This window comes from Anopheles merus, chromosome X, assembly GCF_017562075.2.
Source record: "Anopheles merus strain MAF chromosome X, AmerM5.1, whole genome shotgun sequence".
Taxonomy (NCBI): Eukaryota; Metazoa; Arthropoda; class Insecta; order Diptera; family Culicidae; genus Anopheles; species Anopheles merus.
The window spans coordinates 19293390-19309583 of record NC_054081.1 but is presented as its reverse complement, the minus strand read 5'-3'; the positions used below and the strand labels follow the sequence as shown (position 1 = coordinate 19309583).

General features: G+C 42.4%; 1 protein-coding gene across 1 annotated transcript; it reads left to right on the top strand.

Moving 5' to 3' along the window:
* Nucleotides 1-11670: 11670 nt before the first annotated feature.
* LOC121593855 (small lysine-rich protein 1) lies at nucleotides 11671-12215 on the top strand. The gene has a single exon (XM_041916600.1). The coding sequence runs from the start codon at nucleotides 11735-11737 to the stop codon at nucleotides 12083-12085; it is 351 nt and encodes a 116-aa protein (XP_041772534.1). The 5' UTR covers nucleotides 11671-11734; the 3' UTR covers nucleotides 12086-12215.
* Nucleotides 12216-16194: the final 3979 nt, after the last annotated feature.

Genomic DNA, 16194 nt, shown 5'->3' with positions numbered 1-16194 from the left:
TGTCGAATTGGATATGAAAACCCTGTAAATTAATATCCATTTTTTCCAAACGAAAGATAAATATTTTGAATATGTGTTTAAAAGAACTTCAAAAAGTCTTCCAAATTGTTCTTTAGTTCATCATTTCCACTTTTTATTATATTTACCGGTTCACATAAGGCTTGAACCCATGACTGATATGTTTTTGAGACGAGCGAGTTGAAGACTACCATGGGACCTCCTACCACGTGACCTCTAGATAGTTAATGAAATACCGCTAAATAAGCAGTGCATACAAGCACTCCACTTCCATTAACAGTCAACTAGCTGCCGAAACTGAAGTTGCTGACAGCGTAATATAACGATCTTTTTTTTGTATTGCATGCTGTCTGCTCGGTAGCAATTGCCTCAAGATCGTTATACTTATGGCCACTTACGCCGCCACTTCATGTCATCGCTTACCACATTCCGGCAGTCCCTACTTCTATCTCACCCGTTCCCTGGCCTAGCTTGTCAGCAAACAAAAAAAAAGGAAAATTTCAAAATTCTCTAGTACTGGCAAACACACAACACCACCGTCGTCGTAGCCGTCGTAGAGGAGTGGATAAACTCTTGTACAGTATGGACTACAGCCGGGCTCCCATTGGGTAACATCCATCACCGGGGGAATGATAACAGCACGCACACCAAGAGCGAATTCCACGCCACGAGTCACAACAAACTTCATTCTGGACCACTCTGCGCAAGCATCTGCGGGGTTTGCCGCGGGGTCACATTAGCCTAATGGGACCATGTCGTCGCGGTACGGTGCCATGCGTCGTCGCACGTTTGTCAACTGCACTCAATTACACCCTTTTATTTTAAAGTTTTTTTTGTTGTTGTCGTTGTTTGTTGTCTCCTGTTTTCTCGGATGCTAAGTGGAAAAATATGTCCCAACAACAAGCGCGAGTTTGAAGCGTACAGTTTTTCGTTAACCATTTTATAGACTTCCGATGTGTGTACCGAAACCCTCGGAGTCACCGGATTTCCGACATCGGTTTTGGTACTCACACCGGAAGCTAATCCCGTTTCCCACCGCATATGCTGGCTGTTATTTTTGTTATACGTAGTCTTTCTCTCTTTCTGACTGCTCTTTGACTTAGGAATTACTGTGCTTTCGAGGAAATTGTTACCAGGCTGGCACGGCCCTTCAGTTTTGCTTCCTTGAGCAGTGGTCCCGTTTATTAGTCCTGCGGGAAATCAGACAACGAATTTTAAAAATTAATTTCGATGACTTTCGTTGGTAACCATAATGTTCTCTGTGTGGAATGCGATGAGGGATGCTGCGAGGAAATCCCAATATGTGACGGCAGGCAGGATGCCTGATGCGTAACGTCACGTGTGCGGTGTGGGATTCGTTTCGTGGGATTAGCTTTTGGCCACTTTTAGGAAGATAAATGGTTCAAAGAGGCTGCCACCGTACCAGTGAGAGGAACCTATTTTTGAATGTTATAATATTAAACTAAAATTTGTGCTAAACGATACCTAATGTTAAGAAAAACTGGCTTGAATGTAATTTACTGTAATGTAAATTTACTGTAAAAATGTATGTATGTAAAAAATGTACAGAAATCATGGACATTGCGGGAATAACTAACTTTTTGCGAAATTCTAGTACCTCAAGTACTCCCCTACCAACCCAACTTTAGCGACTACAGTGTCACAACTTCATCGTTCGGCTTCGTTGGCGCAGAAAATTGTATTACCCCGATGGGTTGCTTTTCTCGCTCTCGAACTTCGAGGCTGAACGGCTCGTTATCCTGCTTTTTTGATGTCTCATTTATATCAGGGAGAAGCCTGTGCGTAATCCCCGGACCAAAACCCAAAATCCACCTGATCCGACTCTCGAATTGTATTAGGTTCAGGAACTGGGAGGTGGGATGGTAACAAATGACTTTACCGTTCACTGCACACGGCGCGCCGTTTGCTCAGAGGGGTGAATTCACTCCTCAGCATCTCGAGGAGGAATGAATAAAACCGACCTTTCCGTCCAAAACAAGTGCAATAGAGTAATGCAAACCTAAAGACTTACAGTGTTAAAATATTGCAAAATAATTCCGAGCGCTACAAACACCGCACGTGCCACTAGGGGGCTGTAACTGGAGAGTTCCGTTCCGTTGTTGATGGCGCTAACTCAAGTGAACCGTTAAAAGTCAAATGAAAATTACATTTCCCATATGATGGCACTTCTTTCATGCTGGTTGGTGAAACTTTCGCTCAAACCGCTTTTCAAGGCGGGGGAAAATCAGAAAGGGATGAAAATCCAAGCTCCCTAGAGTCATCGTAGAGCACCATGCGAATGTTTTGGGGTGCCCTCTGTAATTTGAAAGGGTTAATAAGTGCCGCTGGTGTGAGGCCCCTATTGCAGGTACTGATCCATAAATCTTTGCCGTGGCGTGCTGCAGTTGGGATGTATTTTGTCTGCTCTTTTTCTCCCAGAGACGCTCACATAAGAGTTATCGTTTGTCAAAACAGACGGGTTAATTGACAACGCCGCGTGAAGTGGATTTGCGTGAAGTTGAGATACAATAATTACCCCGTGTACCAAAAGGTTAAGAGCGTTCGTCACTTAGCCGGTGGCTTCTGTACCGGAAGTGTTCACGCTTTTTCGTGCAGTTAAAGTGATTGTCATTAGCAGTGCCGCGGGAATTATTATATTTTACATGCAGTACGGCAAAATGTGAAACAAAAAAAAATGTTTACAACAAAAAAATCAAGATCCGGCGACAGCCTTGATTTTTGATCAATTCTTCAAATTAGTTGACTGTTTACATTTTTATAACGACATCATTCGGTATTGTTTTTAACATAACCTTACCATCCCCGTACGAGGCATTCTAGCGTTTTCCAGAGTGATCCGGACTTTTAGGCTGGGTTCAAATTAATATGCGAATAATTAACTTAGCCAATGGTCTCATCACATTGAGGTATGACCAGAGGCGGGATTGATTTGTTTCATCATTACATGAGCCCGATAGAGCTTTTTGCTGGATACAATATGAAGTGACACACATACTTCTTCGTGTCAAAGAAATCGCCCGTAACGATTGACCGGTAGGTTCCCGTGATGGAGCTTTAGAGGCAGGAATAAACAAATATAAGAGACAAGGAAAGAGGCATAAAAAACAACAACCATTTGGGATATTAACGGAACGGCTGCAAACGTTGTTCTTTTTTCTTAGTTTTTCCTTCCTATCTTGCTTTTTCTCAGGGTTTGTGAGAAGCCGACTGCTGCGGTTCCCTGTGCACCCAGCCGTTTGTTCAGGAAAAGTAGATATTCAAGGTGGATCTCAAGTAGAGATGTCACGAATACTGGAACCGTTTTGGAAGCATGTCGTACAGCTGCTTCGGCAATGGTGGTCGTAGCGGTTATGATGTAAGAGATCCTACGATTTGCTCGAATCGCAAAAGAGTAAAACCGTCCATACGTTTGTTCGGATCTCGAGAAGATCTTCTGGTGGAAGAGTTGTTTAGCGCCTGGTAAGATACTCGCTGCCATGCAGTAACCGTATCGAGTTTCCGTGGGCCAATCATCGTGCAGCGTGTCGAAACGTCAACGAACCGAAAGAAAGTGATGACAACCGCTGGTTGGCGCTGGCAGTGGTGATGGCGAGGAAAGGGAGGCACACCAAAAACCCGACGTAGAATGTGTGCATGGTAATAAAAATGCATCCACGCACAGTTTGTGGTCTGCATTAATTAAGCAAAATCCGAGACCTACTACCGCCTTCAATGGGACATTGGTATCTCTCGTAGTAATGTAGGTATCTCCATCTCTCCGTCGCACTGGGATCAACTGAATGATTGTTGCAACAGGACGGCAGCAACGGCTCTGCTTTCTAGATACCACATCTCGGAGACCAGTTTGCAATCAGCCTTCAATGAGTGTGTTCAACGTTCAACTTCAAGTTCCAGGTTAGGATAAGCTCCGAATGGTTGGAACCGAATATAAGAGACATCTGTGATGGCGAGGGAACCGATTCTTCAAAAGCATACATAAAGGGTGTATACGCTATTGAATTCAGTTAATTACACATTATGGCACCATAAATGTTCCCAGTATGACCAGAATTTCTTTCAGATATATATGAAAAATACATTATTTTCGTTCGCGATGTTCGATTCCCATCCGTACCGTAAGGACTGTGTTGTACTAACAATTCGTGGAAGCTTATTAAGGTCGGCATGACTGCGTATATCGTAACGCCAAAAAGAATAACAAGATGTATTTGGATACCTCTATAACACTTTGAGTGCCATGGCTATCATATATGATAGCCAGGGATAACTTGACTTGAAATCTTAATATCTTGTAACACATAGGGCGTATTATTATGATTTTTTTCAAACAGTTCAAAAATGTTAAATAACTTTGTAATGTATACGATTTTAGCAAATTTTTATTTATTTCCTTTTTATAGAATAATTCATTGATGCCCATAAACGATCAAACATCGAGAATATAAATGCAAATTAACAATTCCTTCAATCAATATAATGCAGCCACATATATTTTAGTTATAATGTGAGTTCTCAAATTGTCTAATATACAGCAGATATTAGTTCAAATATAATGTAAATGTCAACATACGTTGTTTACATGATCGCTTTTCAATGAAATGAACTGTTTTTTTCCCGATTTAATGATCAAAACAATGAAAATATAACACTAAATCAGCCAAAATTGTATTAAAATTAATTATTTTTGCCATCCTTTAGTTTGTTTATATTCAATTACACTCTGTCACTAATCACTTCTCATAAAAATGTAAACAAAAAGTGTTTGGCTCCCAGAGAAACATAATAATGGTCTGGTACTAACGTGATAAGCGATTAAAATCTCTATAACTGTGCATCGCCTAAAAAATCTCATAAATCCGTTGGAGTTAGATAGAAGCGGCCGAAATAACTGGGGGATGATCGATTGAAAGCTTATTGGGGCCTCTTATACGTGCTAGTGAAAAAGTTTAGAGAACCTTCTATAAGACAGACCTTCAGGCTCCAAGCCGATCTTAGTTTACCCGTCCCAAACGCTTATTTGCCTTAAAAAGCAAATAAAAAACAGCTCAGATCACACGGATCGGAAGCAACGTGTCTATGGTGCAAACTGTATACGCCCTCTTGGGCTGGCTACCATTTATGAACGTCGACGAGGTGGTGGCAAACAAAAAAAGTAAATAACAATAAAAATCACCAGTCCTGCTCCAAAAGGGAAGAACACACCGCGTAAGACACACGTTCACGGTAGAGGCCAGTTCAGATCGGGGCGGTTCCACGCACATAAATCAATATTAACGATACACCTTAAACCGTTTTCGAGACAGTGGGGAGACCTCGAGGATGTTCCGGTGGTCCCGTGCAGGGCGAAGAGTGGAGCATTACACATGTGCAAAATTTATATGAGAACGGGCAGCTTGTCCCTAATTAGTATGTTAATTGTCAATTTATTTCTAACAGGAAAATTGATTACCAACCAGATAGAGAGGCTGCTTCACAAGGCTACTCTCTATTTCTTTCTTTCTCTCTTTCTTACTTTCTCTCTTTTTCTTTTTCTTCCTCTTTCTCTCTCTCTCTCTCTCTCTCTCTCTCTCTCTTCATATGAATAGCTAGTTCCTTCTTCTTAGGGACATAGAAAGGGCATGCAAAACGGTGAGTAATAACTAAAATAATCACCCCTGCCCACTTTGCTTCATTGTCCACCGTGCTAATTTGTGCATATTCGCTGTCCTGCTAGCGCCAGGCTTAATCGCGCCAGACCAAGTCATATAAGTTTTGGAGAGCTTGGGCAAGCTGCAAGGAATTCCGTTATTTTGTTGTCCATAATTCATTCCTGCTCACCCTGTGCAAGTATGTTGTGTATGATGTAGTGTGTGCACGGGAGAGTCAGAATCTTTTGCATATTCTTAATTTCTGACGCAGCTTTTTGAGGTCCGTGGCTGGAGAGGAATGGCAGAAAAGCCTGTTATTTCGAGCAGCGAGCTCAACCATAATGACCAAAATAGAAAAAAACTTTTGTAGGAAGTATAGAATAATTTAGTAAATGACGTGACATTAGAAAATTTCAAATATATTAAAATAATAATTTCTATAATCATATATAAATCATAGATAATGTAGAAATTTGAATATGTCTCTAAAACAGGCATCTCCAAACATCGGCCCGCGTGCCGCGTGCGACTCTCGAGTGCCTGTAATGCGGCCCACGATGACTTTATTATTTGGATCATTGATTTTATTTAAAGACCTAAATCAAACTTTGATAATTGAAAGCATTAAAAATAAGATGAAATTAGATAATTTTCTCATCGAAACGATTTTAAAAAGATCACTCTATAGCTAAATTGTCTTTAAAATGACCCTCAACATTTTTTTTGTGAAGCAATAAGGCTCACGATCTGAAAAGTTTGGAGACCCCTGCTCTAGAGCATGTAAACTACCAGTATAAATCTTCTAGAACTTTGAAGGCTAATAAATTTATATTTCTTAACCCTGTTGAAATATTCACCACATTCAGCGCTGCAAACTACACCGTAACATTATAGGCGCTTTAAATTCAAATTTCTCCCAATACTTGATCCCACCGAAAGCATAGACAGACTAATCTTTCCTCTTCCACGTCCTATTTGCAGCTCGCACAATTTTGCAACAGAACTACAGGGTTTTCCCTACTTCAAGCCCTTCGTTCGTTTCCCAGGAGCATCGATGCGTCCTAAAAATCAGTTGCTTAAATACACAAACCGTTCCGGCAAACCAAACATCTCGTCCTTCAAGCTGCAGTTTGGTCAACGTAGCGCCCAAAAAGAAGCAAAGCAGAAAACGCAAATTGATGAAAAGAAGGGAACAGCATAATAGCACAGCTACAGTAACAGTAATAGAAACAATAAAGTATTAATGGCAAACCAAAACCGCGTGCCTGCACACAACCTGAAGATAGTACAGTGTGCAAACACAAAGCCGCAGCGTCGCCGCGCTTGTGCAAGGGGTGACCGCGGGGCATGAACCAACCATCCAACATCCACAATAACAGCGGCTCTGATGTGCGTCCTTTTTTGTGCTGCTATCTGTCCACGTTCCCGCAAAAGCGCGTCTGCAGGTTTCACGAAAATGGAAAAATTGATAGGACCACCCCTTTAATGAAGCCCTAATTATAGAGTGCGTCCGGAGCTTGTAGCACCCACGTTGGCACCGTTGCGCTGAAATGCATCGCCCATGGTGGTAATAGAAGAGGGCGAAAGGATGGCGTAGAGTGGCGTGGATGCTGAGTAGCACATCCTCCTGATTTTATGCAGCCGTTGTCTGTCGGAGCCTTGTTAGACGTTTATTTTGCTTGTCTTAAGCTTTTTTGTTATTCTTGTAAATTGAGTGTCTCTTTCTTGCACCCGCGTGTTTGGCAATGCCCCTTTTCTTGTACTAGGGTTTGGATTACGGGATCGATTCAGCACTTGGCACCTTGTGCACTGAGCTCACTTGGTTTTACTGTCAGTACTTTGGCCTTGGTAAAGAGGTGTTACGATCCATACTGAGCAATTCAGCAAGGATTCCATAAGGTCAACGTGGTGAAAGATTCCGGGTCAATTTCGCAAACACCCCGTTTAATTACGGCTACGACCTTTCCGCTTCGGTATCGTGAAATAATGAGACAGAAAGAGAGAGAGAGGAAAAGAGAAAGAAAGAGAGAGATATATATATATAGAGAGAGAGAGAGAGAAAAGAGAGCGGGAGATAGAAGGAGGGGATCCTCTGGATCTTCTCTTCCACACCGTTAGCTTTCAGGTGGCAATGTGCTCATAAATCTTCAAACACGGCAGCTCCGGATCGTGGCCGCCGATGGCGCAGATGGCGCGTGATTTGCCATGGGAAGGACCAGAATGGGGACGATGTTTCGCCAGACACCCCCTTTAGGACCAACCACGTCGTTTTATTCAGGGCTATAGTTTAGGCAGTGTTGCACTGATACATGATTTATCGGTCCCAGCAAAATTCGGATCTTGGATCCTGGTCACGGCACCAACTCTGTTACTCTCTAAGAATCTCCTCTATATTTTCGCTTTGGCTGTTTTTCTGCCATTGGACGGCAAGAATGGGATGATGGTTATTGTCTTATTATATCCCCCTCTTCATTTCTCTTAACCTCATTGCGCAATTACCACACGTTGCTGGTAATGTGTGTAGGCGCTGATAAACAAAGTATTCAGCTAATATGACGAACATCGTTTTCCTAAAAATAAAAAAAAGACAAGAATTTTCATTTTCCCGCACTAAGACCTCCGGCCGTGCTGGGCGATAAGAGTTACGAGCTTTTGTTAGACATGCCCTATCCCCATCCCTCGATGACAGCCGAGCACACTTGCTGCTGCTGGAACGAGCGATGATGATCGCACGAAAAAATAGGGGTAGGCGAGAGCGCAAAATTTAATTTCGATATTTATTGACCACATCTCATGGACGTGAAAAAGTGGAGATCCAGATAAAATCGATGCGGGATCGGGTAGGACCTGGACGGAGTGTGGTTACTCTGGTTCTCACATGAATATTTATACTTTTTGCCTTTTGGAGAGTTGCAGAACTGGGTGGCAATTTCAAAGATTTTGGTGGGTAGGGGGAGGAAAGGTTAGTTGAAGGGGGTTTGAGAATGTTCGCTAAGCGAACGTTGCAAGAAAACTCACTACCCATCATTTATCATGGCTCATTTATCATTTATCGGCTGGCTAAAAAGGGTACACACTCGTCGCCAGTGTAATTTGTACCTAATACAAGGACTTACGAATTATTTTTTAAGAAATGTGTTGATATCGTGAACTTAATACTTTGATCATCATACTATATCTTAGTGTAGCAAGTTTGCTATAAAGGTCCTATTAAAATACACTATTTAAAGTATAGCTGCATGTAAATGATGTTAATCATTTAAGAAAACCAAATCACACCATTCTTCTTCTTGTTATTAGGCACAACAACGGTTGTCGGACAAGGCCTACCTGTACCACTAGTGAGCTTGGCTTTCAGTGACTTATTGATTACACATAGCAGAATAGTCAGTGTTACGTATGGGGGGACAGTATATTCGGGGCATTAACCCATTACGGGCATGTTGTTAAGTCGTACGAGTTGACGACTATACCACTAGACCGACCAAAAAAAGCACAACATTGCAACACATTGATTATAACGCACTCAATAAATCAGAGCACACCATAGCAACACTCCCGGAAGAGTAAACACCCAAAAGTACAGCATAGACACATATCAACAACCTTTAATTAGAACAAAAACAAAACCAAATGTACGAAACCCATCATTTTTAGTATAATTAAAACCATCTCCGTGAATGACAGGTCAGATTAATTCGGACTAGAATATGACTATGTCCTTCTTGCAATAAAACGACTTTTCATTCAAAGAGTTTAGTTGTGTCCTGCTACCCAAGTTAGATCGTCGATACTCGAACGATTCCAATGAGAGAAATCCCAGGGTTTGAATTATAGCCTGAAAGTACTTATCGACATACACCGTTATCGAACCCAAATAAGCAATGTAAAGCTGCTTTTGAACATTGTTCAACTATAAGTAAACATTTGACGTCTAACTGAAATACTGATCTCAACTAAACATTTGCTTTCCTCATTTTCAATTTTTTATTATCGTTTGATTATATTACCCGGGTTTGCTTCTGCTATGACCATTTTGTAGAAATTAAAATTTTTAGTGCTTTATTTTATTTGATATTGCACTAATTTAATAGTCAATTATTAGTTTTGATGTTCAGGTCTCGCTAAACCTTATCCAGCCATCGAGCTTGCTGTGCACGCCTGCGCCTCGTGAAAAACATGGGCACGGTGTCGAACACCTTCTTGGTGGGGCATCAGTCCGGTACGCTCATCATATATGTCCGTTTCCGGATTTCGCTGCTGTTTTTGTCCGAAGTAACGACCGTCCCATGATAGCAGAACTCCTTTACTACCTTGAGATTGTCACCGTCATCTAATACACTGCTTCCCAGACGTTTTGAGTCTCCAACAAGCGAAGCAGGACTTCGTTTTCGTTACATTGATTTTCAATTCAATTTTTGCTGCTTCGCGTTTGAGTCGGGTGTACGCCTCACACACCCTTGTTGTTGTCCTGGCGAGGATGTCGATGTCATCCACCAAGCCAAGAAATTGGAGAGACCGGTAGAGGATCGTGGCACGAATGTCGTGGTCTAGCCCCACGTTTAGAATGACAGCTTCCAGGGCGATGTTGAAGAGCAGACAGGAGAGTCCGTCTCCTTACCTCAGACCCCTGTGAAATTCAAACGATTGCGATATTGCACGGGGGTTACATTAATACTAAAACATAAATAAAAAAAGTAAAGTAAAACAAAAAATATAAATGTTTTGTTTTCTGTCCATTTTGTTTTTAAGATTAAAATAGTTCTTATGATTAAGTCGTTATTACGAGAAATAAAAAAAGTTCATAATTAAAAAATATGAAGCCCAATTAAAACTCCACAACAGACGGTAATTAACATATTACAGTAGTTTTCGAAATTTTTGCAGCTTTTCTGCCAATGTAGGGTGCATGTAGGATTTCATTCCCCACTCTCAAGTTCATGAGTGGGAGAGAGCATGACAATCCATGGTATTTGGCTAAATTTTTAACCAAAATTCCCTACCAAAAATTAAAAATATTTTTGTGGGGCGGGGATTCCCCACCGGTTGAAAACCGCTGAAATAGTACATCCAGAGAACCATTAGATTTTTTATTCCTTCACATCTTTGTTGGAACAAAGCAACAAATCGATTGGTTTCATTTTTAATTCCTTTCATGAACAGTATTCCACACGTTTAAAACCAAAACGGATACAAAAAAATCTCGAATTAATTTAGAGGGCAAATATGCGGTCGCCTTCGAGATAAATCATGAAAATCTCAACGTGCTGCCGCAAAACTTTCATAAATTCAGGTCATAATGAATATTGTCCGCTATCTTGGATGTGCAGGGTGGCATCGTAACAGTTATTTGTTATAAAATTTCAACCAGATTTTATTTATCCTTGGAATCGATATTTACAACATCTTCAAGCAGTTTAATTTATTTGTACAGTTTGTCCCCAAGATATGCTATGCTAGATATCGTCAATCCAACCCTGGTGATTCATTTTGATATCGTTAGACTGCTACTTGACGGCTGGTATATCACAAAGACATGCTCCAAAAATATGATCATTTTGCTCGTTCAAAGCTATCTCCATAATAATCAATCATATGTCCAAAAAATAATACATTGGCCAGCATGCGTTTTCAACTGCATACAAGATCCGACTAGCCTACTGCTATCTGAATCCATAGTAATTGTGTTGAGAGCTGGACTAAAAACTGGCGTTGTTTATTTCGAAAAAATAGTAAATAAGACAATCCGTCAAAATTTACGCACGTATTTGACAAGCTGTGTCAAATAACACAATAAAGGCAAGAAGAAACACAATGTGTCAAGAAACACTCTCGAGTAAGTGCATCAATTCTACGTTGCCACCCTGTACACACACTCTAGTTAGCGAACACCTACTTCCAAGTAGTTAACACTAGAGGGCACTGTGGTAAGCAAAAAACAACGTTCCATTCTTTCGTTGCCATGCTACCGCCACACTGACTATTTAATCGATAGTGTCGGCGTTTAGCGATGACTGACGCAGTTTTCAAGCAATAGTCGTAGTGAAAACACAGCTCCCTACAATCGGATGGTTGGTAAAGGCAAGAAAAAGAAGGGAGCCAAGGATTCGTCCGGCGGGGGCGCTACTGGGACCGGTCCAGCAGGCAGTGGTGGCGGATGTGGACCTAGTGCACCAGCAAAGGACAAACCAGAGGCGGAAGAGGGCGACGAAGAGGATGGTGAGGCAAAACCGAAAAAGGGCAAGGGCAAGAAGGGAAAAGGCAAGGGCAGCAAGTCGTCAAAGTTCCAGGGTGACATATTCAACGAGGCGGCCATGGAGAACGCGTACTATATCTGTCACAACATCCAGGATGTACTTAAGTCGCGTGGGTTCGCCTGGCCCGAGGGTCAAAAGAAGAAGAAGAAGGGCAAAAAGTAAAAGAGGAGGCTGATGTTGCCCAAGCACGGATAGAGATCGTTAACAGAAGGCGTTTGATCCAATTTAAAGGATTATTATTTTTGGAAGGAAATCTCCCGTGTTCAGAAGTGTGTAAATAAAGCTAAATGATCAGCAGCGTGTGTTTAGCTACTTTTCTTAAGTGTGTTGTTTTTGTGTGTTTAGATACTTTTCTAGGTAACTATTCGTAAAAATTATCGGGTCTGTTTGTGCAAAAGTTACTTGAGATGGGAGCTATAACTCGGAAGAGTGGTAATCTCGAGCCTCAAGCTCTCGGTTATCTTCGTTCCGGCATCAATCAACCCGTGGAAGTGCCCTTCGGCCATTTGCAGGGAATCCGAGCCCCATACATCGTTTTGTATGTCATCAATCAGCTTCTGCAATCCCGTGGAATGTCGCTTCAAAAAAATCCACTGCCGCCCGCAGTGCATACCCGTATCAATCAAATCCCTGGAGCATTTCCCTGAAAAGAGCGCCCGGTTTTCGAGTATCCACCGTTTTTCCCTAGCAATTTTTCAGCTTTGAGTATAGAGGTAATTCGAACCATGGTGAGATCTCGTGATCAGCTGGATGTCACTCCAGTGCTCCCTAATAGTCGAAATGATTCCCAGCACAAGTTTTTTGCTTTTTTAATCTGTAAAATAAGGCGTCGGTAAGCCGTATTCGAGCTATCACGCTCCAGCGTCCGTTTACGAGAGGCAGCAGGTTTGATTGACTGACTCAGCGCTCCGGATTCGACAAAGGTCTAAAACAAACACATCACCCCAGGATCCCAACGAAAACTGCTGGAATCACTGGTGTATCGGGTCGTATAAGCTCGGTCAAGCAGGATGGAAGCGAAATGGGCATTTAAATTCGAATCCTCTCCTCCTGTTTTCCCCTGTTTTTGATTTTTATGGTATGTCGCCACGTGCCCTTCTTTGCTCCACGTTACTTATCCCTGAATTCAACAGACGACACACACAACAGACGATCCCCCTCCCCCAGAATACTCATATACCTTATGGCAGGCTCTAGTCTGCCCTGCCGGTCTGCCCAGTGCGATGGAATTACCTTTGGATCACGCTGCACAGCATGCAAATTGATGATTAGTAAAATAAAAATGGAATAAGAAAAAGGAGAACGCAAAACGAAAAGCAGTAGGTGGTAACTAAATGAAATCGGTGAAGATGATGCGAAATATGGTGTGTGGAGCCCGTGTGATCGACTCTGTAGTCGAGTTTTCATGCACATGCTTCTCTTCACCTAGTACGACTATTTTAAACGCCCGAACAATGCACGCATATTGGCAAATCAGTGGCTCATCTGTTATCACAAGCAGAACCCTTAACTTACATATCATTTGCAATGTTAGTGGCAAAATGAAAGTTTTCGAGCTCCAAAAACGCTACCGAACGCGTTGGCAGTGTGAACGCGCATAACCTCAACCCTTGTTCGCGTTTCACTGAAAGGTTATGTTATTGGTTTGTGTTTTTGTTTTTGTTTTTTCTTATTTCTGTATCTCGCTGCCGAGAACCGAGCTCACCAGGTCATGCTCTACATCAAATAGTAGTCGTAAAAGAAGCCTTTAATGGACACGCATATTATCCAATCATGGAGCCTGACTGACTTGATTTCGAAGTGATATGATCATCAATCATTGCCAACCGAGAGTACGCGCAGTGGTATTTCCCTAAGCCCGTGGCGAGTAAATGAAGCAACCAACCAAACACCAAGAAGTCACAAAAACATACAGTCATGGAAGCAAACGTGTTCAGCAATATGCGCAGCCTCCATTTAACTTGATGCAAATCGAGTTGACGTGGGAGTCATATTAGACGGTGTTTATCCTCGTCGCTTATTCCGGAGCACATCCACATAAGGGTTGAGAAGATAAGCGATTAAGACTCTGTTGCGTTGTGATGATCCTTTCATCTTTCCCATACAGTTTTTGATAGCAGTAGCGGCGGCAGCTGAAGCTACTGGTCGAACGCGATACAAACATCGTTCAATACGAGTGGCCAGATTGGATTGTCGGCTATCATTAGGGTGTTTTGCAAGGGTTTTCGAGATGTGATAATAAATTACGCTACTAACGGCTGTCCTGATTACAATCGAACTGAACACTTGCAATTAAATTTAATTAAGAAAAGGCAATGACCGGTAACAACGGGAAGCTATGAGGAAGGAATGATGATTGCCAAAGTCTTATGGCAATTTGTTGATGAGTGTCCAGTGTCTTGTAATTAGGAGGGCGCTTGGACGAGACCCCGATTTTTAATAAATTACTTCGGCATAAGGCATTCAGTGGTGGTTACTATCGGCGCTACCAAACGTCTTTTTCATACCCAGAGTCCCGGATGATGTTGGTAGGAATGCTGACGTTGATAAAAAAGTCATCGGTTTCTAGGAAATTGAGATTAACATCTGTGCATGCCATTCGTTCGCATTCCAAACCATAGGCATAGGTTTTCGAATGCCAACGGCTGCTGTTATAACCTATTTTTGATTTAATCGAACTTGGGCGGAAGCTTCACAAGGTGACAATAGTGATCCCTTTCCATGTTCATCTATGCAGCTGAAAAACACGTACTGCAACAGCGAACGCTTTCTCGGCCATCTCACAGCATCGCTCGCTGCAGCAAATCCCTTGGTGGCTGCAAGACTGCCAGAGCAGAAAGTTCTACGCATCGAGGCAGCTCCACGCGGGGCTGTATAATTACACCCTAATTTTTCAATCATCTCCTCTTCATCGTCCCATAAATTATCTCCCGAAGAGGCTCGCTCGCTCGGGACGAGACGGCTCCGGGATCTTGAGCGTGCCCGTATCGCGCTCGTCCAGCACTTTTTGCATGCGCCTGTTGCGTTCCAATCTAGAGGAATTCTGTTCTGTTCTTGTATTCAAATTTGCTGGACCATCACATTTGTGCGACATGGAGTCGGACAAGAGGCATGAAGACATGTATATGCATGCTAAGGAAGGCAGCAGCACCACCGTTTATCCCGTGTTTCTCCAACAAATCGACCGGACGACTCAGCAGTCTCTCTCTCTCTCTCTCTCTCTCTCTCTCTCTCTCTCTCTCTCTATCTCTCTCTCTATCTCTCGCTCTATCGCTCTCTTTCTCTTTCTTTCTTTCTCCCACTCTCTCTCTCTCTCTCTCTCTCTCTCTCTCACACACACACACTCACACACATACTCTCTCGGTGCATATTTTTGTTAGTTTTCGCCGTGTGCCTTGCGATATTAAGAAGATACATTTGAAGATGCACGGCATCAGCAACGAATTCGCATGTGTAGTTTGGTAAGGTGTCTTGTTCTTAGGCGTTGTCTTAAATCGATGAACTACTCCGCTTCGCACAACGTGTTGTCTGTTGGTTTTGTTGACGTTAAGGCCCGCAAGCGCAGATGATGGCTCGGCGCGCACCATAGGCATTGATCCATGGCATCTAGTTTGTGTGCTCTGCAGCATATTCGCATCCCCTGCATATGCTGCCGTGCTACTCGACCTGTTCTCGTGCCTCGCCTTCGAGTCCTCGGCTCGAAGTGCCGAATGGCACGGTAAGGAAAAATTAACATACATTTTTTCCTCGGCCACCGGTACACACCAGCGACGGCGTGTTTCGATCCTCATCTAACAATCAACACTAATCCATTCCCGAATAACAGAGAAAACGAGGGAAATACACTAAGAGAGAGAGAGAGAGAGAGAGAGAGAGAGAGAGAGAGAGAGAGAGAGAGAGAAAGAGAGAGAGAGAGAGAGAGAAATAGAGAGAAAGAGAAAGAGTGAGCAAAAGAATTGCTATGTTTATTTTCCGTTCATTCTGGGGCTCATGTTTTATTCGCTTGTCTTTTTGTTGTTTTTTAGTTGATTATTATGCTATATAGTAATTAAAATTAAAACTGATTTTTAAGGCGGATGAATCTTGTTAAACCTGTCTTTAAGTTCCATACACGCCTCCAGAGGAGCCCGTGTTTACCTCGTTTACTGCCCTTTTGCACCCCTTGTTTTTTTTTTTGTTTGGTCTTCCTTCGGTGCCCAATAATTCCTGACACGATATCCCATTGGGGGAAGCGAAAGGCCTTTCAGGATTATGTATTTTTTGGTTCCTTC

Bases quoted from the DNA above. Each gene is read 5' to 3' on its own strand.
- LOC121593855 (XM_041916600.1), top strand. From the start codon at position 11,735: ATGGTTGGTAAAGGCAAGAAAAAGAAGGGAGCCAAGGATTCGTCCGGC.